This window comes from Scyliorhinus torazame, chromosome 15, assembly GCF_047496885.1.
Source record: "Scyliorhinus torazame isolate Kashiwa2021f chromosome 15, sScyTor2.1, whole genome shotgun sequence".
Lineage (NCBI taxonomy): Eukaryota > Metazoa > Chordata > Chondrichthyes > Carcharhiniformes > Scyliorhinidae > Scyliorhinus > Scyliorhinus torazame.
This window is the reverse complement of record NC_092721.1, coordinates 155842386-155869278: the sequence shown is the minus strand read 5'-3', so window position 1 is coordinate 155869278 and position 26893 is coordinate 155842386. Positions and strand designations below refer to the sequence as shown.

At 51.8% G+C, this 26893-nt stretch overlaps 1 protein-coding gene across 1 annotated transcript in view; it reads right to left on the bottom strand.

Annotated features, from left to right (window-relative positions):
* The window catches only part of b3glcta (beta 3-glucosyltransferase a), a 348327-nt gene that overhangs the window by 315412 nt on the left and 6022 nt on the right, over nucleotides 1–26893 (bottom strand). The window contains exons 2-3 of the mRNA XM_072476984.1: nucleotides 25834–25889; nucleotides 22812–22851 (exon numbers count right to left, since the gene is read on the bottom strand). Of these exons, the coding sequence (XP_072333085.1) occupies nucleotides 22812–22851; nucleotides 25834–25889 (96 nt within the window). The remainder of the gene's footprint in view (nucleotides 1–22811; nucleotides 22852–25833; nucleotides 25890–26893) is intronic.

Here is a 26893-nt window from a genome sequence, read left to right as displayed (position 1 = left end):
AAGGGTCTGGCACATAATGAGATGTAGCAGAAGAGGTCTGGCGCATAAAATATTAATGTGGGATTGGGTACAGTAATGGAAGAAGAAACCTGACCTATTGTTAGGGTCAGGCTGGGGATGGACACAGTTGGCTTCAGACCCAGAATGGGGTCAGTTCCGTGCCTGCACTTTCCACTGTAAATATGTAGATTATTAGCTCTTAATAAAAAGACTTGTTGACATACTCCAGACAGGAACCCTACTTCTTCATGGTGCCCAAAGCAGAATTTGTCAGTAGGGAGAGAGAATTGCCGGGAGGGGCGGTGTGAAGCCCGCCCCGACGCCGGCTGCCGAATTCTCCGGCGCCGTTTTTTTGCTGGAGGCAGGAATCGCACTGCGCCGGTCGGGGGCCATTGATTCTCCGCTCCACGATGGGCCGAGCGGCCGCCCATTTTCGGCCAGTCCCGTCGGCATAAATTACACAAGGTTTGTACCGGCGGTACCTGGCTCTGCGTGCAGCCTGCGGAGTCCTCGGGGGGCGCGGGGGGACGGGCCTGTGCCGTGGGGGCACTCTTTCCCACCGTGCCGGCCGCTGTAAAGGTCCGCCATGACCGGTGCAGAGAAGAACCCCCCTGTGCATGCGCTGGGATCACGCTGGATCCTTCTGCCACTCCCGCGCATGCGCCAACTCGCGCAGGCCGGCGGAGGCCATTCGGTGCCGATTGACGCGGCACCAACCCCACCGGCGCGGCATAGCCCCTGAAGGTGCGGAGGATTCTGCACCTTCCGGGCAGCCCGACGCCGGAGTGGTTCATGCCACTCCTAGGCGCCAGTACGACCCGCCTCGCCGGATACCGGAGAATCCTGGCCAATTACTTCAGTGAATTGGAGGAAACTTCGACTCATCCAGTGCTGGATGTTGGACAAGCTGTCTGACAATTCAGAGACAATGGGAGTTGAAAGAGGTGGTGGGGAGGTAAAGCTGGGGCATTGTCAGCAAACACGCAAACATGTACCACCAGGGGGCAGCATGTAGGTGTGAAACAGGAGTGGGCCACCTAGCTGCAAGACAGTGATGAAGCTTTGGAGGTAGATGGTGTGATCGATTATTATGCCATAGGCTGCAAACAATTTGAGATGGGGCAAGGAAAGACTTTGGGCTGTTGGAATTCTCCGTTGCACCAGCAGTGCACCCACGCCCGGGGATTTCCCGACGGCGTGGGGCTGCCCACAATGGGAAAACCCATTTGCCGGCTGGCGGGACAGAGAATCCCGGCCTTTATCACAGACATATAGGATGCCATATATGACTTTGATGAGAGAGATTTCAGTACAGTAGCAGGTGTGGAAACCCAACTGAAGGGATTCAAACAGTGAACTTTGGGTAAGATTGGCAGACCTTTGGCAGCCAATAACACTTCAAGGAGTTTGAAGGTAAAGGATTATCTCGGGTCATTGAGTTCCACAGCCTTAATATTCCAAACATTTAATGAACTGGAGAAACCAGAAGATTGGGCATAAAATCATAGGGCGGAATTTAATACTTGCAGTGGTGGACCTGTCCACCTACTGGAGAGCCTGTGACAACTCCGCCATACCATTCCGTACCCCAACTCGATTTAGTTCCAAACTTACCTGGTTGACAAAACTATCCTCGTCATGTTCAGGCTTCCTTCCCACCTCCGAGAGCCACCAGCCAGAGGTTGGCAGTCCTCCAGTACCATCAGAGACACCAGCAGCCAGCACTGCAAAAGGCCTAGCTCACTGAGTGGGTCATGCAGGCTCAGGTGGAAGGGCTGGGGGAGGGTAGTGGGTTTGTTTTAAGGGCAGGCAGGTGTCTTCACCCATGCACAGCTCATGACTCTACCCACCACTCCAGGCATCAAAATGAGCCGCTAGCTTCTTTATCCTTTTTTAACCGGTACAGGCACGGTGGGCCAAATGGCCTCTTTCTGCGCCATAACCTTTCTGTGGTATAACAGGATGTGGCAGACAAATGCTCCCTTAAACTCCGCTGTAGATGTTGGGGATGCACCAAGGAGGGTTAGAAAAGTTAAGAAGCTCTAGTTGCAGAGTGGGCATGGGTGTTTGATGTTCACCTCTATAAATAAACTCACACTATTGTTGCACCCGTTCTATGGCTCATTGTTCTGATGAACAGTGCTCCTGCAGTCCCGACCTGAAAACCTGGGGCGAAATTCTCCGTTATCGGCGGAAACTCCGCCGATCGGCGCAAAAAACGGCGCAAATCCCACTTGCGTCACGTCATAAAAATGGGCCGATAGTCTGCGGCCCGAAATGGGCTAGCAGCGACGTAACGGGATCCGCGCTTGCGCAGTGGTTCACGCCGTGCAGCGTCATACGCGCTGCACGGCGTGACGGCTCATAAGGCCGCGCAGCTCCCCCCCACCCGACCGGAACAGCCGACCGCAACACCCGACTTGATGGCTGGCCGTCGCTCAGCCCCGAGGTTCGAGTCACGCGATGTGGAGGCGCTCCTGGATGCGGTGGAGCAGAGGAGGGACGCCCTGTATCCTGGGCACGGCCGCAGAGTTGCCCCACGCCACAGCCGGCGTCTGTGGAGGGAGGTGGCAGAGGCCGTCACCGCTGTGGCCCTAACACCACGGACAGGCACCCAGTGCCACAAGAAGGTGAACGACCTCGTCAGAGCAGGCAGGGTGAGCCTCCCCCATATCCCCCATATCCCCTCTTCCCCAAATCCCCCCCTCCCCATATCCCCCCTCCCCCATATCCCCCATACTCCCCCCTCCCCCATATCCCCCCACCCCCATATCCCCCATATCCCCCCTCCCCCATATCCCCCATATTCCCCCCTCCCCCATATCCCCCCTCTCCCATATCCCCCCTCCCCCATATCCCCCCTCCCCCATATCCCCCCTCCCCCATATCCCCCATATCCCCCCTCCCCCATATCCCCCCTCTCCCATATCCCCCATATCCCCCCTCCCCCATATTCCCCATATCCCCCCCTCCCCCATATCCCCCCTCCCACATATCCCCCCTCCCCCATATCCCCCATATCCCCCCTCCCCCATATCCCCCATATCCCCCCTCCCCCATATCCCCCCTCCACCATATCCCCCATATTCCCCCCTCCCCCATATCCCCCATATCCCCCCTCCCCATATCCCCCATATCCCCCCCTCCCCCATATCCCCCATATCCCCAAGTGAATCCAGCCCTAACCTTAACCTCTGCAATGCACGCGCAACCGATGGCGTGCATTCATATACCTGCCTAACACTGTTGCCTTTTACCCCTGCCACCACCCCCCCCACCCCCCACAGGAGAAGCGCGCACACAACACCAGGGAGCATGTGAGGACTGGAGGAGGGCCCGCTGATGAGAGGCCACTGACCGTACACGAGGAAAGGGCCCTGGAACTGGCTGGCGGACCTGAGGACCGGGAGGTTGCTGATGCAGAGGTCGGGGCCCCACGAGCAAGTGAGCCACCAACAGCCCGTCCCCATATCCCCCCTCCCCTATATCCCCCTCTCCCGTATCACCTGATCACTGCCTGATGTCTAACCATGCATGCTTCATTGTGTATCGCAGGACCAAACGTCCAGGCACCCATCCCCGCAGATGCAGACCGCCCGCAGGATGCCCCTCGGAGACCACGGGAGACGGAGAGACCCGCACCCTCCAGCATGCGACGCCCGCAGGATGCCCCTCGGAGACCACGGGAGACGGAGAGACCCGAACCCTCCAGCATGCGACGCCCGCAGGATGCCCCTCGGAGACCACGGGAGACGGAGAGACCCGGACCCTCCAGCATGCGACGCCCGCAGGATGCCCCTCGGAGACCACGGGAGACGGAGAGACCCGGACCCTCCAGCATGCGACGCCCGCAGGATGCCCCTCGGAGACCACGGGAGACGGAGAGACCCGGACCCTCCAGCATGCGACGCCCGCAGGATGCCTCTCGCACACCACGGGAGACGGAGAGACCTGGAGCAACAGGGAGACGACACCCCCGTCACGTGCGGGAGCGACCACCCAGCGATGAGGGGGGCAGCCACAGGCCCCCGTCACATCCGAGCCAGGACACCACTACCCAGGACACCACTATCCAGGACACCCCTACCCGGGACACCACTACCCGGGACACCACTACCCGGGACACCCCTACCCGGGACACCACTACCCGGGACAGCACTACCCGGGACAGCACTACCCGGGACAGCACTACCCGGGACAGCACTACCCGGGACAGCACTACCCGGGACAGCACTACCCAGGACACCCCTACCCGGGAAGACGAAATACCGGACAGTGACTCAGAGTGGATGGGTGGAGACGAACCCCCACCCCAAAGTGCCATGGACTCAGAGTGGGACGAAGAGCACGACACAACGCCACTGCTGTCACCAACACCCTCCACCATCGCAGAAACACTCACCACGGTTGGGCACTTTAGTGATGAGGCGTCTGGTACACTCACTGGTGCGCACAACACAGCCGTCCCGGTACAGCAGGTGGAGGTAGGAGCAGCAGAGGGACCGGGCGGTCGGAGGGCAGCCCAGGCCAAGCGAACATCTGCCGCCCAGATGGATCCCGGGTTCCTGCAGTTACCACACCCACACATAGATCCGATGCAACCACCGACACGGAGACGAGCGAATAGGGTGACGGGTGGCTTGCGGCGGCTGCGGTCGCAGGTGGAGGAGTCCACCCGCGTCCAGGAGCTGGGAGTGGTCCCGGTCATGCGTGCCACCCAGGCTGACACCGCACGGGTGGCGTCCGCGGTGGAGGCAATGGGTGCGACGGTGTCAGACATGGGGAACGGTTTGCGAGGCCTGGGGCCTTCCGTGCAGGCGGCGTCTGTGGCCCAGGAAATGGCTGCCCTCTCACAGGAGGCCATGAGCCAGTGCCAGCGCCAGATGGCAGAGGCGCTCAACGCCATAGCCCAGTCTCAGCAGGCCATGGCCCAGTCTCAGCAGGCCATGGCCCAGTCTCAGCAGGCCATAGCCCAGTCTCTGCAGGCCATGGCCCAGTCTCTGCAGGCCATGGCCCAGTCTCAGCAGGCCATCGCTGAGGGCATCGGCGCCAGTGGCCATGTGCGAGCTGGCGTCGCACTGTCGCAGACAGGGTTCGACAACCCCCTGGGCTCCATGGCTGCAAACCTGCAGACCCCTGTCGATACCAGCACGGGCCTCCAGGACTGGCAGCGCCAGATGTCGGGGGCGCGTCGGATGGCCAGTCCGTTCGCATCCCCCACCCATGTAGAGGCCTGGGGGCCATCGGGCACCCCGAGGGAGGAGGAGGTGGTGTGGTCCGTCCCGGCTCCCTCTGTAGGGGAGGTCCCGGTACACCGCGACACCTCGGACTCCCCCCCTTCCGTCCCAGGTGCATCGGGTGGGCAACGGGCAGGACAGGCTGGCAGCTCGCCATCCCAGTCGCCCGGGCCGCAGCCTGGCCCATCTAGGCCAGGACGCCCCAGGAAACGGCCGCCAAAGGGATCCAGTGTCAGAGGGCAGGAATCACAGGAGTCCACCTCCAGTTCTGCTGTACCGTCTGGGGAACCACGTAGACGTAGTCAAAGGGCCCGTAAGGCCAAACAATTAGACACTGAGTAAGTTGGCACGGGTGCAGGGCACAGATGAGTTTTAGGCGCTAGGGCACGTGCATGAACTCCTTTGGTTATTAAAGTCAATGTTACACCTACCAAAGCTGCCTTTGTGCTCTGTCCAAAGTGTGCGGGGGTGTCATGTACGTTGAGCGCAAGTGTGTGTGTGAGGGGTGGTCTTACCTCAGCCCCAGGTGAGTCTGCCCCCTTCCCCCTGGGCCGCCATCAACATCCCCCGGGCAGAGGACGGGACCGTGCGCTGCAGTGTCACAGCCGCATGCAGGGATGGTCCGGGTGGATGGTGGTACTGTGGCCATGGGTCAGACATAGTCCAACGATGTAGAGCCAGGAGCTCATCGGAGGCGGGTTGTCATCATTCTCCATGGCCTGCGATAGACACGCGTCCACCCGCAACTGGGTGAGCCCGGCCCGTTGTGCCGCCGGTGGATCGGCAATTGGGGGTGGGGGGGTGGTGTGCATGCGGGTGGGGTGTGTGGGGTTGGGGAGGGGGGTGAGGGTGCTGGGTGGGTGGATGGGTGGGGGGTGTGGGTGGTCGGCTGTTGTCATGGTGTGCGGTCTGTGGCCATACTACCCGATTCCCACGCCCATCTAGTCAGTGAAGCGGGCGTCTATCAGTCTGTCCCGTGCCCGCTGGGCCAGCCGGTAACGGTGGACAGCCACCCGTCTGTGTCTACCCCGTCTGCCCTGACCATTGCCCCCATCCCCCTCATCTGGGGAGGACTGGGCCTCTTCCTGCTGCTCCTCCACTCCGCCCTCCTCTGCCTGCAGCACATCGCCCCTCTGCTGGGCTATGTTGTGCAGGACGCAGCACACCACAATGATGCGGCCGACCCTATCTGACCGATACTGGAGGGCGCCCCCAGAGAGGTCCAGGCACCTGAAACGCATCTTCAGCACGCCAAAGCACCTTTCGATCACTCCCCTTGTCGCTACATGGGCATCATTGTAGCGGTTCTCCGCCTCATTGCGTGGCCTCCGTATAGGCGTCATCAGCCACGATCGCAATGGGTAGCCCCTGTCGCCCAGCAACCAGCCCCTCAGCCGGGGATGGCGTCCCTCGTACATGCCGGGGATGGATGACCGCGACAACACGAATGAGTCGTGTACACTGCCTGGGTGACGGGCGCAGACGTGCAGGATCATCATGCGGTGGTCGCAGACCACCTGTACGTTCATCGAATAGGTCCCCTTCCTATTAGTGAACACGGCCCTGTTATCTGCAGGTGGCCGCACGGCGACGTGCATCCCATCGATCGCGCCCTGGACCATGGGGAACTCGGCAATGGCAGAGAAGCCCACGGCCCGGACATCTTGGCTGGCCCGGTCCACGGGGAAGCGGATGTAGCGGTGCGCCATGGCATAAAGGGCATCTGTCACTGCCCGGATGCACCGATGCACCGATGTCTGCGATATGCCGGACAGGTCCCCACTCGGTGCCTGGAATGACCCCGTTGCATAAAGGTTCAGGGCCACCGTAACCTTGACGGACACGGGGAGAGGGTGTCCCCCCGCCAGTGCCACGCGGTGACAGGTGTGCCAGCAGGTGGCAGATGTGTGCCACGGTTTCCCGGCTCATCCGGAGTCTCCTCCTGCATTCCCGGTCCGTGAGGTCCTGGTATGACTGCCGGGGCCGGTACACACGGGGCGCCCTCGGGTGCCTCCGTTGCCGTGGGGCCGCAACGTCCTCCTCCCCCTCCTCGTCCTGTCGGTCAGGTGTCCCTCCAGCCTGGGCGGCTGCCGCCTGCCCCTCTGCGGCAGCCTGCGCCGCCTCTCTGGCACGCTCCTCCTCCTCCTCCTCCTCCTCATCCAGGGCAACATAGACATGAGCGGCTGCCACCACGGCGGCCAACATCGCTGGATGGTCTGAAAACATGACGGCCTGGTGGGGGGGAGGGGAACGACGACATGTCATCATTGCCCATATCCCCTCCTCCCCCCAGCCAGGTGGCATGGACCGCATGGGTCCAACTGTTGGAGGCTGGCACCTGGCCAGGTGGACCAACTCATTTGCCCTCCCATCACCCACCCCGGCACGGCCCCCTCCCCAACCTCCACCCCAGCACGGACCCCCCCCCCAACCTCCACCCCGACACGGACCCCCTCCCCAACCTCCACCCCGGCACGGACCCCCTCCCCAACCTCCACCCCGGCACGGACCCCCTCCCCAACCCCCAACCTCCACCCCAGCACGGACCCCCCCAACCTCCACCCCGGCACGGTCCCCTCCCCAACCCCCAACCTCCACCCCAGCACGGACCCCCCCAACCTCCACCCCAGCACGGACCCCCCCCAACCTCCACCCCGGCACGGACCCCCTCCCCAACACCCAACCTCCACCCCGGCACGGACCCCCCCAACCTCCACCCCGGCACGGACCCCCTCCCCAACACCCAACCTCCACCCCAGCACGGACCCCCCCCAACCTCCACCCCGGCACGGCCCCCTCCCAACCCCCAACCTCCACCCCAGCACGGACCCCCCCCAACCTCCACCCCGGCACGGACCCCCTCCACAACCCCCAACCTCCACCCCGGCACGGACCCCCTCCCGGCACTCCCCCGGAGCCCAGCCTACTCTAACCACCCCCCCCCCCCCCCCCACCCCGCCGCACACACACACAAGCCGAGACACACCTCTCCTCACGCAATCAGTCTGCGGCCACGCCATTTCCTGCCCAGAGCCAACCCCCCAGGCCGTCACTCACCTCCTCGCTGGTCGGCGTGAGCCTGGAGCACCGGGTCACGCCGATGAAAAGGAGGTTTGATTCACGTCGACGTGAACGGTCATCACGTCGACGGGACTTCGGCCCATCCGGAAGGGAGAATATCGGCAGGCCGAAAATCGGCTGCCTTGCGCAGACCCGTGACATTCTCCGCGGCAGCGGCGCCATTAACGCCCCGCCGACTTTTCTCCCTTCGGAGACTTCGGCGGGGGCGGGGGCGGGATTCACGGCGGCCAACGGCCATTCTCCGACCCGGCGGGGGGGTCGGAGAATGACGCCCCTGATTCCTGCACAAGATAAAAGCAGGGTGCTCAGTGCAGGGCTTCTTCCATGTGCTCATTTATGGCATCTCTTCATAATGATTGAACACATCAGACATGCCTGTATCTCACAGGGAATGAGGATGTCTCCCACTATGTTCAGGGGGCTAGTGTCATTCATTGTCCAGGATTCTCCGACCCCCCGCCGGGTCGGAGAATCGCCGGGGGCTGGTGTGAATCCCGCCCCTGCCGGTTGCCGAATTCTCCGGCACCGGAGTTTCGGCGGAGGCGGGAATCGCGGCGCGCCGGTTGGCGGGCAACCCCCCGGCGATTCTCCGGCCCGGATGGGCCGAAGTCCCGCTGCTGGAATGCCTGTCCCGCTGGCATGGATTAAACCACCTCTCTTACTGGCGGGACAAGGCGGCGCGGGCGGTCTCCGGGGTCCTGGGGGGGGGGGGGGCGCGGGGCGATCTGGCCCCGGGGGGTGCCCCCACGGTGGCCTTGCCCGTGATCGGGGTCCACCGATCTGCGGGCGGGCCTGTGCCGTGGGGGCACTCTTTTCCTTCCGTCTTCGCCATGGTCTCCACCATGGCGGAGGCGGAAGAGACCCCTTCCACTGCGCATGCGCGGGGATGCCGTGAGCGGCCGCTGACACTCCCGCGCATGCGCCGTCCGGCAATGACATTGCCACGCCAGCTGGCGGGGCACCACAGGCCTTTCCCGCCAGCTGGCGGGGCGGAAATCAGTCCGGCGCGGGCCTAGCCCCTCCAGGTTAGGGCTCGGCCCCCCAAGATGCGGAGAATTCCGCACTTTTGGAGCGGCGCAATGCCGGACTGATTTGCGCCGTTTTTGGCACCGGTCGGCGGACATCACGCCGATTACGGAGAATTTCGCCCGTGCTCTCTGCAGTTTTGAGGTGTGGCTGAGCCCTCCACCTCATTTGCCTCAAGAGGGCTGCAGCTCACGGAGGATTCCGTAGGATCAGGAGAGGTGAAACCTTTCCAGCTGCATTGTCGAGATATGACCCGAGTCAGAGATCTAGTGAACTGCCGTCAGGTATTCACAGAAGCTGTATGAGGATCTATGTATTGTCTCCACTGCAAGTCGTCATCCATCACCTGAAATGTAGGGACTATAGGCAACCACTGTTTTATCACAGAGAGTGTGTATTGCCATTGGCCAAATGATAAAGCAATGCTCACAGAATCCATGTGAAGATAATGGGATGTCTTCACTGAATGTCTTCATGAACCAAATATCTAGAGGAAATGAGTGAGACCAGAGCTCGTCTGGACGTCACCATTGCCTCATGGCTGACATCCTCTTCCTCGAGGACCTCCTCGTGTTCGCCTCATTAGATGTTTCTGCATTGGAGGAAACGTGCCGCTCCTCCATCTCCTCCTCAGGCAGTTCCTCCCCCATTGCAGTCCCAGGTTGTGCAGGGCAAAGCAGATAACTACGATGCGTGACACCCTTTGCAGATTGCATTGCAAGGCTCCATCAGACTGGTCCAGGCATGGGAACCTCATCTTCAGCAGCCCAAAGGTCTACTCCTCCAAGTAGTAGTGGCGAGGAGTAGCATGAGACTCATTGTATCTGGTCTCAACTGCACTGTGGTCTCCACACGGGCAGCACTATGTCAAGCACTGCTCCCTCACAACATCAGGCACCCGGCTTCAATTCTGAACTTTGGAGACTGCCTGTGTGGAGTTTGCACATTCTCTCAGTGTCTGTGTGGGTGGCACAGGGAGAACGCGCCCTTTCAGAGGATCGGTGAAGACCCGATGGGCCGGATGGCCTCCTGCGCTGTCTGGATTCTATGTTCAATCAATCCTCAGTGGGCAGCCCTAGGCCCAGAGGAGCCAGTCCCGCAGCCTCTGTGGACCCAGAAACACGTCAGGGATCTATAAGTATCTCAGAATGTAGGAGTCATGCACACTCCACGAGATTAGAGCTCACCTGGGGAATACATTTGATGTGGTCATTGACCAGCTGAATATCCAGCAAGTGGAAGCCCTTGTGGTTCACGTAGTTCACGGTTTAATGCCTCGGAGGTTTGAGTGCCACGCGAGTGAAGTCGATGGCACCCTGCACCTGTGGGAAGCCAGAAATTTGTGCAAAATCCATTGCATCCTGTCTCCCCAGCTATGCTCCCAGTATTCAGGAGTCTTCCTCCCCAGTACCCTGGAATCAATCCCCCGTCAACCCCGAGTCAGGCCTGGTTGTCCCCAAGACAAAGCCAGTAACCCTGATTCAAAGACTTGACACCGTCCCTCCCCTTCACTCTACTGAGTCAAATCCAGTCCCCCGAGTCACTCCCTTAATACGCAGAGCAACACCGTGAGTGCTGTGCTTAAATTCACGCTCGCCTTGGAGAGTTCTTCTCAGCTGAAGAAGTCTTTTGAAGCCAGTCACCATGATGAAATTGAGATCTTTCTGTCCAGTCTGGGCTCAATCAAAAGCTGAGTTCGGATTTAGAAATTCCTTTAATTTTTTTTCAAATAGCTTGCAAGCTTACACTCCCTCTGATGGAGGCAGGAGACCCATGTCTCTTGAAACTCCCAGAGCGAGTGAACAAAGAGAATCAACCCATGTGTGTTTATTCAAATTCATAAAGTATCAAGTTCCACATACACAAATACAAGATTCCGATAGGCCCTTTCCTTGACCTGGTCATATAATCTAACTGCCACTGATTCTGACAGGCTCATTACACATTCCTTTTCTTCCTCTGTGCCTCTGCCTTCCAGCATCCTTTATAGCATCCTTTGTGCAAAGAGCCAGTCCTGATAGCCACCCCTCCCCCTCTTGCCATACTTTGCCCATCTCTTTGTTCATTCCTTGCAACCCGAATTGATGTCCATAATGCACTATTCTAACTGGTCATCCCAGTCTAATGCTCTTTTCTTTAGTTCAATTCCTCAACCATTCTGGCATCACACCGCTATGGAAGGATTTGTTGATGGTGGGGGTGAGGGGGTTACAATTCAGGGGTATGGGCGCTGTGCTCAAATTCACACTTGCCCTGGAGGAGTTCTTCTCAGGTGAAGAAGTCTTTTGAAGCCAGTCACCATTCTGGCATCACACCGCTATGGAAAGATTTGTTGATAGCGGGGGTGAGGGGCTGTTACAATTCAGACGTGTGGGCCCAATAATGAGATGAAAGTGTATTATAATGACGTTCCCAATGTTGAACGGCAGGAAACCAGGCAAGGAGGCAATCACAGCACGTTTTCACGCTGACGTAAAACGCTACTGGCATTCTCGCAATCTTTTGCGCTCCTGTCGCCAAACCCAACCGACGCTTACGGGAACAGAAAACCACAACCATTATGTTATTTAGTATAATAAACTTAATGGTCAGAAGCCATTTTGAACAAACCTAAATTTTTTAAAAAGCTAAACCAATTACTACAGTATTGGAAACGAGCCAGATCAGTTAAATATAAGATAATTAAAGAATTCACAATTAATCAATACATGTCTTAGGAAGGCTGGTAATATACCTGCAACACAAAGTTTATAATGTTTTATGCATTATAATTAACACTTTATTCTAACTACGCTAGTCATAAATCATGAGAATTGTAAAATCTGTCTTGCCAGTCAGTCTGTAAACCTTTTATAAGGTCTAACTACTATAAATGTTAAGGCCAAAAAGAAGAATTTATTTTGTTTCTTTGTGGGGTTTTTTGGTGAAATGATGACCTGCTACATTTATCTACATGTAGTAAGAGTTAATCCGGCATCCGCCACTCATACTGGCACGATGCTCGGTGTGTCAACTAAGCAAAATGAACACAAAGTAACTGATAGATAAAACAAAAAGGGAGGTGCTCCAAAACAACGAGCAGAGCACAGCCCAAAAAGAACGAGAAGAGAAATGAAAACTTAACAAAACCCGTCAAATCAAAGTGCGAGAATCGGGGTCGATAAGGCAATCCAACCGCTGCGGCGCCCACCGAGCACGGAAGGCCTCGAGTGTGCCCGTGGATATCGCATGCTCCCAGCCGCGAAAGATGGGCAGACAGTCAGGCCGGACCGCCCCCTCGATCGCCCGCTGCCTGGACCTATAAATGGCATCCGTCTGTAAAGATAACATGGAGTTCGAGACCTTGTTGGCCTTAAATAAATGAATGGGGCTTTATTTAGGCTGGTGCAATTAGAAATTGACAGACAGTTGAGTGAACCAATTATTGTTCGACTTGTTCAAGATAAGGTTAAGACAATGTGCTTAATTAGCTAAACGAAGGAGCTAGCTGTTATTTCATTATTGACAAATTGTAGACCGAGTGGCTGTTTCCAACAACCTGGCTAAGGTGGGATGACAACATCTTTTAAAGTAGAAAATAAAGGTGGATTGTTGGCTAGGGGATTGCCATTGCATTTGTTGTTATTGTTAATTATTTATTGTTGTAAATATGAGAATTGTGAAAAAGGAGAATAAAAATATTTTATTTTTAAAAAGTGTAAAGATCTTAAGATGCCGAGTTTGTTAACATGTTTTCCACGTTTTCTAAACGATCACTTCACATCTCCGGCTCATGAACTGAGGGGATGGTGAGAAGTCTGTGCAATTAATTAACACTTTGCTTTTTATCTTTCTGATTATCTTTCCGTTTTTGCTTTTTAAATGCTTAATAAATCTTCTGAATTCACAATTTAAAGTGTTCATTCTTGTCAGATGGCTACGTCTTGTAGAACCTGATTTGATTTACAATTGGAGTATTGCAGACAATCTGAACCCCACAAAATCTCCTTAGAGGACTGGAGCAACATGTGAAAATAGCAAATTTCCATCTTTTCTTTGCAAATTGATCCCATGAGTAATTGTAATCGAAGGAATTTAAATATTTATGTTCAAAATTCAATTTAAAGACAGAAATTTAAAAAATTGCTTTCTTCAGCGATTCATTAGTCAACAATTCCCAATGTTTTTTGAAACAAATCTGGGGGCTGGTGTGTTCATCTACAAATTCAAAGCGCTGAATAAATACCTGGAAAAAATGTTTGTTGCATTTTACAATTGGTGTAAATATCAAACTTGACAGGAAATTGAAAGAACCTGTATAAAATGTCTAATTTAAAATCGAATGTTAAATTGATCCGACTCCACGCCTGCTCAAATTGAATCTTGTAGCAACTACTGTCACTACCCCTAATCACACCTACACAAACTATAACTTCTACTTTGATCACTTTTTTGAGTAATTATGTGCATATGTCTAATCCCCAACTGCCAGGTCCCGCCGGTACAGACCTTGTGTCATTCACGCCGGCGGGACTGGCTGCAAACGGGCGGCTGCTCAGCCGCTCGGCCCATCGGGGATGGGAGAATCGCCGGGGGGGGGGGGGGGGGGGGGGGGGGCCACTGCCAACTGCCCCTGACCGGCGCGATCCCCGCCCCCGCCAAAAAAACGGTGCTGGAGAATTCGACAGCCGGCGTGGTGGCTGGATTCACGATGCCCCCCCCTCGGGCGATTCTCCGACCCAGCGGGGGGGGGGGGGGGGGGGGGGGGGGGGGAATCCCGCTCCAAATGTAGATTGAGCAAACACCTTGTCCTCGGCCTCCTGCAACACTCCAGTGAAGCTCAAGGAACTCATCTTCTGATTAGGCACTTTACAGCTGTAATAATCTCGCAAGCGCCAGTCTTCCAACACCATGCTTTATTTGGAAAAAGCTGCAGCCGTGGCTGACAGCGCACATGTCCAATTCCGGGAACCTACAGAATGCTGGCCCGAAATGAAGCAGAGGGTTTTAAACATATGCTGCACCTACCCATTAAGCAACCTCGCGCCTGCTCAATGGGAAAGCCCGTTGGGAGATCTACTGATGATCCCCGGGGTCCTCCGTGTCCACCTCTGGGTTCAATATTGAATTCAGCAATTTAGACCATAGTCTCTGTCCCCATTTTGTTTCCTTCCTCTTTGTCGCTTTTGGTTTCAGTCGCATTTTGCCCTTGTTTTTTGCTTTTGTATTGCAGCTGTTCACCATTCCGCCATTCACACCTCCTCCAAACACATCTTTTTTTTAATCTTTACTTGTCCCATCACCACTCCATCTGGCCCTGCACCACTAACTCTCGTCATTTAAATTCTCATCTTCCATTTAATCACAAATCTCTTTTGTTCCGTTTCCACTCTCGCCCATTCCATTTGCTTTAAAGCTATCACATTTATGTAGACAAAGAGCACGATCTAACGGCTGCGCTGTGCCCGGCGCAGATCCAAGCGAGCTGGTTAGAAATTGGGACCCGTGCCATGCACTGATCAGTTTCTGATCTAACTAGCCAGCTCCCATTGGCGAGATCCCGATCCACCCAGACATGGCAAGAAACCAATAATCACCAGTTAAGGCCAAACTCCATATCATTAATGGGACGGACACCCTATCTCATGGGCTCCTGTGGTCTAACTGGCTCCCCAGCGAGCGCCCTTTAGCACACCTATTTAAAAATGTAAAAAATGGCTGTTGTGGGGATCGGAGAAGGTGAGTAGCCATCTTTGAAACCGGGATATCAGCACAGAGGGAACTGGGGCTGTTGCCCTAGCACTCAAGGGGGTGGGGGAAAGAGGAGCCCCTGAGGGGAATGGGCCTATACAAGGGGCAACTTCAGCTTCTGCCTGTCCGTCCCACCGAACACCCCCAGGGCGCAGAATCCTGCCCGTGGTAATATCTTGCAGATCACTAACTCCCTCTGACTTGGGTGGCCTCTTGCTGCACAGCTAAAGGCTATCGCCAATGGGGAATTGGCATTGTTAGTTACATAAGTACTTCTCAGCTCCCAAGTGGATTCCCGTGGGTAGATGTGCCATGTCGCAGGCGAGTGTTGCTGCCTAGCATCCCGATCAGACTGTGAGGCCTGGACACTTTGCATGAACACTGGAGGCATCAACTCCACAGAGGCAGCAGTCAACAATCAAACACCCAAGTCTGAGCCTCAGCACTGGAGATATCACCACGGCCAGAGGGTGGGTGTGGGGAATCGGAGAGGGCCCGGTCCAAATAATGTTCACGGCAGAGGTCTGGGGTCCAGGATCCGCTGCAGGGCGGGTTCCCCAGCACAACCAGCTCGTTGGATGGCACCCTGAGATGGCAGCGAATGTAAAGGTGGGGGAGGCTTGGGAGACTCTAGGGCATCTAGGGGGACTGCCGGTCAGGTATCACATTATGGATGATATTCTGGACCCCGTAGCAGCTGCTCTCACGGTGGTGGTGGCAGATCAGACAGTCAGACCCCAGAGAAGTTCAGCCTGGTGGAGGTCGTTGAGCTTCTTGAGGCCCTGGGGGCCATCCCCCCGATCACACTCCCCGAGCTGATGGCCGCTGCCACTACCTCCCAGGCGGCAATGGCTGACCCTACGACTCGCTCAGGGGAACCAGCTGTCCCGTTTGGACTCCAGCGTATCCAACAGTCTGGCCAGGTTGGCATCCCCGAATCATGGAGCAGGTCTGTGGGGTAGCATGGCTGCACATTGTCTGAGGTTTGCTCTGCAGGATCAGTTTAAGAGCTGCTCACCTTCATTAGCGAGAAGCTGCTGGGCACGCTCCAGGCAAATCAGCTGGTGGGACAGTCATTTCCGACGTGAAGCCGGTGGGGAATCATTACCAGCCCTATTGGCATTAAATATCAATGTTGGTTGTGCCAGATCAGCCGTCAGGAAACACCCAGCAATTCCCGCTCACTACCACACTTAGAAACTTGAGGAGGAGGAGACCATTTGGCCCTTTGAGCCTGCTCCGCCATTCATTCTGATCATGGCTGACCATCCAACTCAATAGCTTGATCCCGCCTTTCCCCCATATCCTGTGATCCCCTTCACCCCAAGTGCTGTATCTAAATGCTTCTTGGAAAACATACAGGATGGGATTCTCTGGTCCGCCAGCCGCGCTTTCCGCAGCCGGCGGCACCCCCCCCGCCGGCAGCGGGATTCTCCATTACTGCAGCCGGCCAATGGGGTTCCCCATTGTGGCCACCCCACGTAGTCGGGAAACACGTGGGTGTGGGTGCACTGCCGACGGACTGGAGGATCCCACCGGAGAATTCCGCTGACAATGTTTTGGCCTCAACTGTTTTCTGTGGTAGCGAATTCCACTCTTGGAAGAAATTTCTCCTCATCTCTGTCCCAAATGGTTACCCCATACCCTTGGACAGTGACCACTGGCTCCACCAACAGGAATATCCTTCCTGCATCTATTCTGTCGAGCCCTGTTAGAATTTTATATGTTTCTACCAGATCCACCCTCATTCTGCTGAACTCCAGCAAATACAATTCTAACGGACTCGATCGCTCCTCAAATGGCAGTGCTGCCATCCCAGGAATCAGTCTGGTAAGTCTTTGCTTCACTCCCTCTAGACCAAAAACATCCTTCCTCAGATAAGGAGACCAATATTGTGCACAATATTCCAGGTGTGGCCTCACCAAGGCCTGTATAATTGCAGCAAGACATTCCTGCTCCTGTACTTGAATCCGCGCGCTACAAAGACCAACATATCAATTGCCTTCTTTACCGCCTGCTGCAACTGCATGCTTACCTTCACTGACTAGTACACGACTGGTAACTATTCTCAGTTTTGATGAAAGGCCACAACGCCAATCATTAACTCTGTCCTTCTGTTCACAGGTGCTGCCTGACCTGCTGAGCATTTCCAACAATTTCTGTTTCTCTTTATTAGAACAGGCTTGCTGAATTTGCTCCCAAATGCTCTGCTGCTCAGTTGAAAATTGTTTAAACTCTACCAAATCCTCCTTTTCTTTACTGACTAAGTACACAAGGCAAAAGCAATCTGGAATGTTATTCATTCTCAAGACCCAATGTTCCACCAATAAAATTCTTAGCATTCAGCAAACTAATCAAAGAATTGAAGTCCTGGCATTGAACCCATTTCCCCAGGGCCTCAGAATTACAAGTCCAGTGACATTACCACTCCGCCACCATCGCTCTTTGTTCTTTTATGTGGTAGACATCACTGATTTGGAAAATTGCTGTCAAAGATGCCTCAACAAGTTGCCTCCCATAGAAGTTACATTCTGTAGTTTTTGTGTGCCAGTGGTGAAGAAGAGTGAATGTTTAAGGAGCTGGATGGGGTGCCAATCAAGCGGGTTGCTTTGTCCTGGGTGGTGATAAGCTTCTTGAGTGTTGTTGGAACTGCACTCATCCAGGGAAGTGGAGATTATTCCATTACACTCCGGACTTATGTCTTGTAGATCTGGACAGGCTTTGGAGATCAGACATAAACGACTCACTGAGATTATCCAGCCTGTGACTTGTTCTTGTAGCCAAATCATTTATGTGGTTTGTTCAGTTAAGTTCTGCTCAAATGGTCACCCCCAGGATCTTGATTGTTGGGGATTTAGTGATGGTAATCCCATTGAATATCATGGGGAGGTAGTAAGAATCTCTTTTGTTGGAGATGGTCATTAGCTGACATTTGTGTGACGTGAATGTTACTTGCCGCTGCCACCATCTCAATGACAATTAGGGACGTGCAACAAATGCTGGCCTTGCCAGCGACGCCCACATCCCATGAAGGCATAAATGAAATAAGCCTAGGGTGGCAGTGGTTAGCACCGCTGCCTCACAGCGCCGAGGACCCAATTTTGATCCCGGCCCTGGGTCACTGTCCATGTGGAGTTTGCACATTCTCCCAATGTCTATGTAGGTATCACCCCCACAACCCAAAGATGTGCAGGGTAGATGGATTGGCCATGCTAAATGGCCCTTTAATTGGAAAATGTTTTTTAAAAAACATTAATAAATAAGTAAAACAAGCGTGAATGTTGCCTAGGTCTTGTGCAGACTGTCAACAACTTCCATCACTTGGTGATGAGCGAGGGTGGGCTGGTGGACCAATAGGTGACTGGATTACTCGCCACTAACAAGGGGAGCTGCTTTTAAGCCTGGTCAGTTCAGCATCCACAAAGCAAGTAGCAGGTCTCCGTGCTGCCATCCTCATTTGCTGACTGGGAGTGAGTGGTAAGGGTGCGTTTAAAAGCAACTCCCCCTCGTTAGCAGTAGTAGCTGAGGCACGAGTCAGAGGGCGGAGGGAACCACATGGGGGCTTATTTTTGGGAACAAGTGTGGTTGAATATAGGTTGCAATCTGGGCAATGCAGCTAACGAAAAATATCCCACGGAACTCGCCCAAAATACATTTTTCGGAATAACTTTTGAAGACCTAGTTGCATGGTTTGATCCTCTTCAACAGTTACTGAAAGGGTTAAAAACTGTTTGGCTGAAAATCACACGTGCTGCTGGCTGTGAAGTTGGAGAGTAGCAACTGTTTAATAAGTTTCAATGGTATTCTTTGTTGAATGCTTGGAAAATCAACTTATTTCAAAAGGAGGTTCTGAATTCACTGCTGGATTAAGGATTATTACAGTGGCGATGAGGTAAAGAAAGAACCTTGCGGAGACCAGCTGCCGCACTCGGAGGGTAAGCCTTGCTCTTTCAAAAATGCCTCTTTTTTGGTATGTGGAGAGAATGTGTTAGTTTTTCCAGACCAATGAGATGTGTGTGTGTGCGTGTGCGTGTGTGTGTGTGGTCCCTGGGTAAGGTCAAACCACCAACCTTTCAGTTAACAGCCAAACTTGCTAACTGATTGCGCCACAGACACTACTGTCTGGGACAATGGGAAACCCCATTGGCTGGGTTGGAGAATCCCACTGCCGGCGGGGGGGCACGCATCAGAAAATGGGTGCCATGGGTCAGAGGATCTCGCCCAAAAGCTTTGATGCTTTGAGAATGGGACTTCTAGCAAACATGTATAGTGAAACCTGTGTTAAGAGTTGTAGCAGTTTTTTCCTCATTTCCACATGGCGACTCAGTGGTCTGCACAGGTGGATACTGGATGAATAGCTATGGCAAGGGTGCATGAGAGGCTATTAGGTGGTGGGTAGGCAAGGGGGTATGAAATAACATGAGGTTAGGTTGGGGGGGGGGGCGCAAGGTGGAATTTAGTTAGCATGGAGATTACGAGGGGTCATTGGGGCTGGGTATGATGAGAGCATTTGAGGGATTAGGGCTAGAGAGCCTAAAATCTTTGAAATAAAATGGGACAAAGTCCTAGAGAACCAAGCTTGGTCTTCTAACTAGTCTACCTAAGTAACCAACGTCCGGTCTCAAGTGTTCAATTCATGATGGGACTTGGGTCCACAACTTCAGACACCAGTCGAGTAATACCAATTGTGCAAGGCTGTCAGTTATTCTGCATTTTACAATTACCTGAAAAGACTGTTAAATTCTTGTATAGAGCAATAATAAAGTAAAATCATTTGGAAAAAGCCTTAGCACAGAAAGACGTTTAAATCAATATATTATGATCTCAGACCAGACCCCAACATTTGCGAGGATACCGAACAATCCAGGAGTGATTCTTTGCACAAATAGGGATATGGTATATTGAAATAAACTTTTTTGTGAGCACAGTATTAAACTATGTTTTGATGCTGTTAAACAATGCTAAACAATAAAATTAAACACTTTAAACTCATCACAGGTCAAACCCCACTGTTAAATAAAGTTAGCCAACACAGGATTACTAGCCAGCCAGCCTCTGAATTTTATTTCTTATTCGTTCATGGGACGTGGGCGTTGCAGGATGTGCCAGCATTTATTGTCCATCCCGAATTGCCCTTGAGAGGGAAGTTAAGTCAACCATATTGCTGCGGGTCTGGATTCACATGTTGGCCAGATCCTGTAAGGATGGCAGATTTCCTCTAAAGGACATTAGTGAACCAGATGGGTATTACAACAATCGACAAGTTTCATGATCATCATTAAGTCTTTAATTCCAGATTTTTACTGAATTCAAATTTCACCATCTGCTGTAGTGGGATTCGAACCCGGGACCCTCTATCATTACCCTGGGTTCCTGGTTTACTAGTTCAGCGACAATACCACTATGCCACCACCTCCATTTAAAATGCTGCTTGGAGAGAGAGATCCTGCCAGGAAATAGCCTGCAGACTTGTGTCCGTGTCAAACTACTGCTTAACCCAACAGCCTATTGCAGAAGCTGTTATTCAGCTCATCACCTCTAGAGAACACTCCAAACTAACTGCCACACACCTGGCCCCTCTGAATATTGCATCATCTTTAACTCCCTCCAATTCCATAACCTAATTATACTTAAGTTTAAACATGTCTCTAATTATCTACTCTCCAGAAGTCACAACAAAAACTCATATTAGAGGTCTTTTAAACATAAGCATGGTTTGAAATAACAATGATCTCACTTCTATGACTCCTTAAAGTGTACATTTTGCAGTCTGTCTTTCTTTAAAACCAGAATTTTAATAAATATAACTGCACCATAGAACATAGAACATTACAGCGCAGTACAGGCCCTTCGGCCCTCGATGTTGCGCCGACCTGTGAAACCCATCTATACTATTCCCTTATCATGTGTTTATCCAATGACCATTTAAATGCCCTTTATTGTTGGCGAGTCCACTACTGTTTCAGGCAGGGCATTCCACGCCCTTACTACTCTGAGTAAAGAACCTGGGCGCAATTCTCATCGGGAGTCTAAGTGCCGACGCCGGAGTGAAAACCGGAGTGTTTCACTCTGGGGTCGGAAACCGCTCCCAGCCCCCTATTCTCCCGCCCCTGGGGGGCTAGGAGCGGCGTTGAGTCATTTACACGCGCCGGGCCTTGGCACTGCGTAAAAGCGCTGCCACGTATATGACGCGGCCGGCGCTGCGTGAATGACATCACTCGCGCGTGCGCGGTTGCCGTCCTCCCCGAGGCCGCCCCGCAGAAAGATGTCGGATGGATCTTGCGGGGCAGCAGAGGAAAGGAGGTCCTCCTTCAGAGAGGCCAGCCCGCCGATTGGTGGGCACCGATCGTGGGCCAGACCCCATTTGAGGCCCCCGCCCCCCCCCCCGAGATCTCTCTGCTCATCCACACTACCAAGAATCTTACGATTAGCCCAGTACGCTGCATTCCTGTTACTCCTTCCAAAATGAATCACCTCACACATTTCTGCATTAAACTCCATTTGCCACCCCTCAGCCCAACTCTGCAGCTTATCTATGTCCCTCTGTAACCTGCAACATCCTTCCGCACTGTCCACAACTCCACCGACTTTAATGTCATCTGCAAATTTACTCACCCATCCTTCTACACCCTCCTCTAGGTCATTTATAAAAATAACAAAGAGCAGTGGCCCCAAAACAGATCCTTGTGGTACACCACTAGTAACTGAACTCCAGGCTGAACATTTCCCATCAACTGTCTTCTTACAGCTAGCCAATTTCTGATCCAAACTGCTAAATCACCCTGAATCCCATGCCTCCTTATTTTCTGCAATCGCCTACCGTGGGAAACCTTATCAAACGCTTTACTGAAATCCATATACACCACATCAACCCTCGTCCACCTGTTTGGTCACCTTCTCAAAGAACTCAATAAGGTTTGTGAGGCACGACCTACCCTTCACAAAACCTTGTTGTCTATCCCTAATCAAATTATTCCTTTCTCTTATAAACCTTTCCAAGACTTTGCCCACAACAGAAGTAAGGCTCACTGCTCTATAGTTACCGGGGTTGTCTCTACTCACCTTCTTGAACAAGGGGACAACAAACCAGATGCATATAATACAATGCATACCAATTCCTTACATTCATCACAAAATAAAGAAGTAAATAGAATGTGGTAATACTTAGTCAGAACAATGGAGTACATTCCCAGAGATTACACCCATGTTTTATAACAAAATTGTATGCCGTATAATTTTTGCTAACTTCAAATGGGACGGATGGACACTAAGATGGTTAAAAAGAAAAGTAATAAGAATAATGTTGGCATTAAGAGGATGAGCTAGGAAGAGAGAGTGCCAGAGGAGTAGCAGGACATAAAAGATGTGAACCTCTCATAAGAGCAGGATTTTCACTTTTCACTCCAAGAGCATTCACATTTGGCAAATCATCTTCTGCCACTTAGCTACCTTTTACATACTGCCTCCACTACATATTACTCCTTCCCTCTATTTCCGCTTTCCTGAAGCAGCATGTACATTTTTCACTGCAATGTCACCACAGTAGGCCATTTATGCAAGTGTTCATGGGACCACAGGCTAAATGAATGTCTTCCGAATGGGAGCAGAGGAAACTGGACGGTGGAAAGAAAAAAACATCTTTTTTTTTGTATTTCAGGAAGTTGAAATTAAATTTCATGAAAAACTGCTGCTGAGAAAATTGAAATCCCACTGGAGAATAAATGTTCAACAACTTACCTATCGATGTTTTCTGTGGTTCATTGTCGTTCGATAAAATCTGCAGAAATAGATTTTAGGCACAAATACTGAAAGCAATACAAGTGCACACATATCATACAGGTATTCTAAATAGCATATTTAAATTAAATGTTGCAAGCAATAACTAGGCCAACAATATTAAAAAGGTGGGAGGAATAGCTAATTTCCCCAAAATTACTTCTCTGAGAAAACGTATGCAGAATTCCCATCAAGGGCAAAACCTTAAGTGGCTGGAGTTTACGATCTGTACACCACGGCTGACATTCAACTTTTCACATCATCTTTCCAATTTCTCCGAGGAAGACTGACAATATCAATGACAAATTTGAAGGCTGTTATGTGATGTGACGTTCTGTTCCCAGAGATGCTTATATGCAGCACCTGTCATTTATGATTGCCAGCAATTGTTAAGAGACACCAAATAACCTTCTCATTTGTCTGGATTAGATTCAAATACGAGAGCGAACTGGGTATATAACCTAAAACCAAATCAAAATATCCTTAGATCTATTCTGCACTTAGAGCATCATTTATTCTGTTATTTTTCTAAGTACGGGCACAGTTTTTACAATATCTGTCATTCGTTACAGAATTTCAAACAGATGTTAGTTAGAATAAATGAAAAGACTATCAAAATACCAAGTATGGCACAGTAGACAATGGCACAATGTAAAAAGAATAACTTCCAAAAATAAAATGTTTTTAATTCAACTTGACTACAGATAACTATCAAAGTAAAACAAAAATGGTCTTAGAAATTGTCATAATAATGCTTATCTATACCTTTGATTGCACTAAAGACAAAGTGAACAAATCGAAGCACACATCAGCAATCAAGATTCTCTTTTTTTTCAATGGGTGGATGCGTCCAGAACAAGGGGCGAAATTCTCCGGAAACGGCGCGATGTCCGCCGACTGGCGCCCAAAACGGCGCAAATCAGACGGGCATCACGCCGCCCCAAAGGTGCGGAATGCTCCGCATCTTTGGGGACCGAGCCCCAACCTTGAGGGGCTAGGTCGGCGCCGGACGAATTTCCGCCCCGCCAGCTGGCGGAAAAGGCCTTTGGTGCCCCGCCAGCTGGCGCAGAAATGACATCTCCGGGCGGCGCATGCGCGGGAGCGTGAGCGGCCGCTGACGGCATTCCCACGCATGCGCAGTGGAGGGAGTCTATTTCGCCTCAGCCATGGTGGAGACCGTGGCGGAGGCGGAAGGGAAAGAGTGCCCCCACGGCACAGGCCCGCCCGCGGATCGGTGGGCCCCGATCGCGGGCCAGGCCACCGTGGGGGCACCCCCCGGGGCCAGATCCCCCCGCGCCCCCCCCCCCCCCAGGACCCCGGAGCCCGCCTTGTCCCGCCGGTAAGGTAGGTGGTTTAATTTACGCCGGCGGGACAGGCATTTTGGCGGCGGGACTTCGGCCCATCCGGGCCGGAGAATCGCGCGGGGGGGGGGGGGGGGGGGGGGGCGCCAACCGGCGCGATTCCCGCCCCCCGCCGAATCTCCGGTGCCGGAGACTTCGGCAACCGGCGGGGGCGGGATTCACGCCAGCCCCCGCCGATTCTCCGACCCGGCAGGGGATCGGAGAATCTCGCCCCAGATGTTCTCTTAGAATCAGCCAACCCACTGCCATAGTCCTTTCTTCCCCTAAAGAGAAAAATGGCTAAATATTCAGCATTCACCATGTGACATTTGGCACAAGTAATCTTTCTGAATATTAACCAACTTGATACAAAAATTGTTAATAAAAAAAATGGCTCTTGGCAAGCAGCCTTTCAGGAGAGCCTTTCAGTTGCTGCATAAACTAAAGATGCATGGCATTGAGGGTAAAGTGGTAGCATGGGTAGAGGATTGGTTAACTAACAGAAAGCAGAGAGTGGGGATAAATGGGTGTTTCTCTGGTTGGCAACCTGTAACTAGTGGGGTCCCTCAAGGATCAGTGTTGGGCCCGCAGTTCACAATTTACATAGACTATTTGGAGTTGGGGACCAAGTGCAATGTGTCAAAGTTTGCAGACGACACTAAGATGAGTGGTAAAGCAAAAAGTGTAGAGGATACCGGAAGTCTGCAGAAGGATTTGGATAGGTTAGGTGAATGGGCTAGGGTCTGGCAGATGGAATTCCATGTTGCCAAGTGTGAGGCTATCCATTTTGGGAGGAATAACAGCAGAATGGATTATTATTCTAAACGGTAAGATGTTAAAACATGCTGCTGTGCAGAGGGACCTGGGTGTGCTGGTGCACGAGTCGCAAAAAGTTTGTGTGTAGGTGCAACAGGTGATTAAGAAGGCTAATCGAGTTTTGTCTTTCGTTGCTAGAGGGATGGAGTTCAAGACTAGGGAGGTTATGCTGCAACTGTATAGGGTGTTGGTGAGGCCGCATCTGGAGTATTGTGTTCAGTTTTGGTCTTACCTGAGAAAGGGCATATTGGCACTGGAGGGAGTGCAGAGGAGATTGGAGCTGAGTCCACAAAGATCGGCCATGATCTCATTAAAGGTGGAGCAGGCTCGAGGGGCCAGATGGCCTACTCCTGCTCCTAGTTCTTATGAGAGAATATTGAGAAACATGTGACAATATCGTACAAGTAATGTTGTACAAATATTACACAGAAAGCAATGTTTCTTGATGCAAATTTAATTTCACAACTATTTATTGTAGACTGCTTACAGGATAAATTTCATGAAGGCTCTTTCCCCTTTTCAACATCAACACTAATAAGGAGTATACTGATCAAATTGCTCGAGATAATAGCAGCTCTGCAATTCTAGTTGAAAGTAATAGAAATGATTGAAATTTCAATGAAGTGACGATAAACAAAAAAATTGCATTACCATTTACAATTAGTTCAAATGAAAATTATATCAATTTGAGTAAACAAAACATTCACAATTATTTGGTTAAGAGTAAATTTATTTTTGATTATAAATATTGTCATGTTTTAGCTATATCAATTCTTTATTACTATTGCACATCTCGACATCTATGTGGGCACGAAATAGGGTTATACCTGTGATGGTGTGTGATGTTCCTTTGCAGCTCCTGAAGCAATGTTGAAACTCAATACTAGAGCAACAAAAACATAGTTATTAGTGTAGAAAATTCAGTTTCTGTGCTTACAACAAACAAAAATAGTGCGTTGATAGATTTCTGAGAAAAATGGTGTTGGACAGCAGTACACTGCCTATCAAAACAAAAACATTAACTGATTCTTAAAAGCACGAGTGTGACGGGAATTCATTTAGACAAAAGAAAAGCAAAGATTTAATCTGTGTAACCATGTGATTTTTGGGGGGGATTGAAATCCACAAAACTCATAATTATGCTTCATACATTCTTGATATTGTATTTACGTGCAAAAGCCTATGGTAACGCAGCTCCATTTAGATAAGTTTTCAAAATAGTCTACTTGCACTCATTAGACTGCTGTGAAATCAACCAACTGTACAAAATATGTTCATAGTGTGAGACAGATCGTGAAGCATTCCGTCTGTTCCTGCCCATCTCATTAAATCATGGAAGTAAAGGCACAAAATATGTGATCCCTTCACTACCTGCTGTGCAGATGGAATTTTTCACTGAATTCAGTTAACAATAACATGTCTCTCCTAGGAAACATTCCTGCAGTTGTAGATGACTTCATTCCAGTGACATCCTAGTATTACTTTGGTTCAGCAGCTTACGTATGTCTTGCTCGTATGAAGAGCTAACCGACCACTATAAAAATAGAATGATTAAGTTGTATCAATCCATATATGCATTCATGTTCGTTCTTAAACATTCAAAATAAAAACACGTGTTTAGGCAATTGTTCTAAGATACATATAAACTTGAACTACATGAACAGCAAACTCTTACAGTACAAGATCTCCAAAACTAACCACCCCAATACACAAATCAGAACCCAAAATTTCTTCAGACACAACTTTTAAAGATTCAGCTATTCTCATAAAAATAAGACTGGAGATGTTGGAAATCTGAAGTAAAACAGTAAGTGCTGGAAACACTCAGCATGTCTGGTAGCATCTGTGGCGAGGGAAACAGAGGCCAGAATTTTCCGGTCCCTCTGA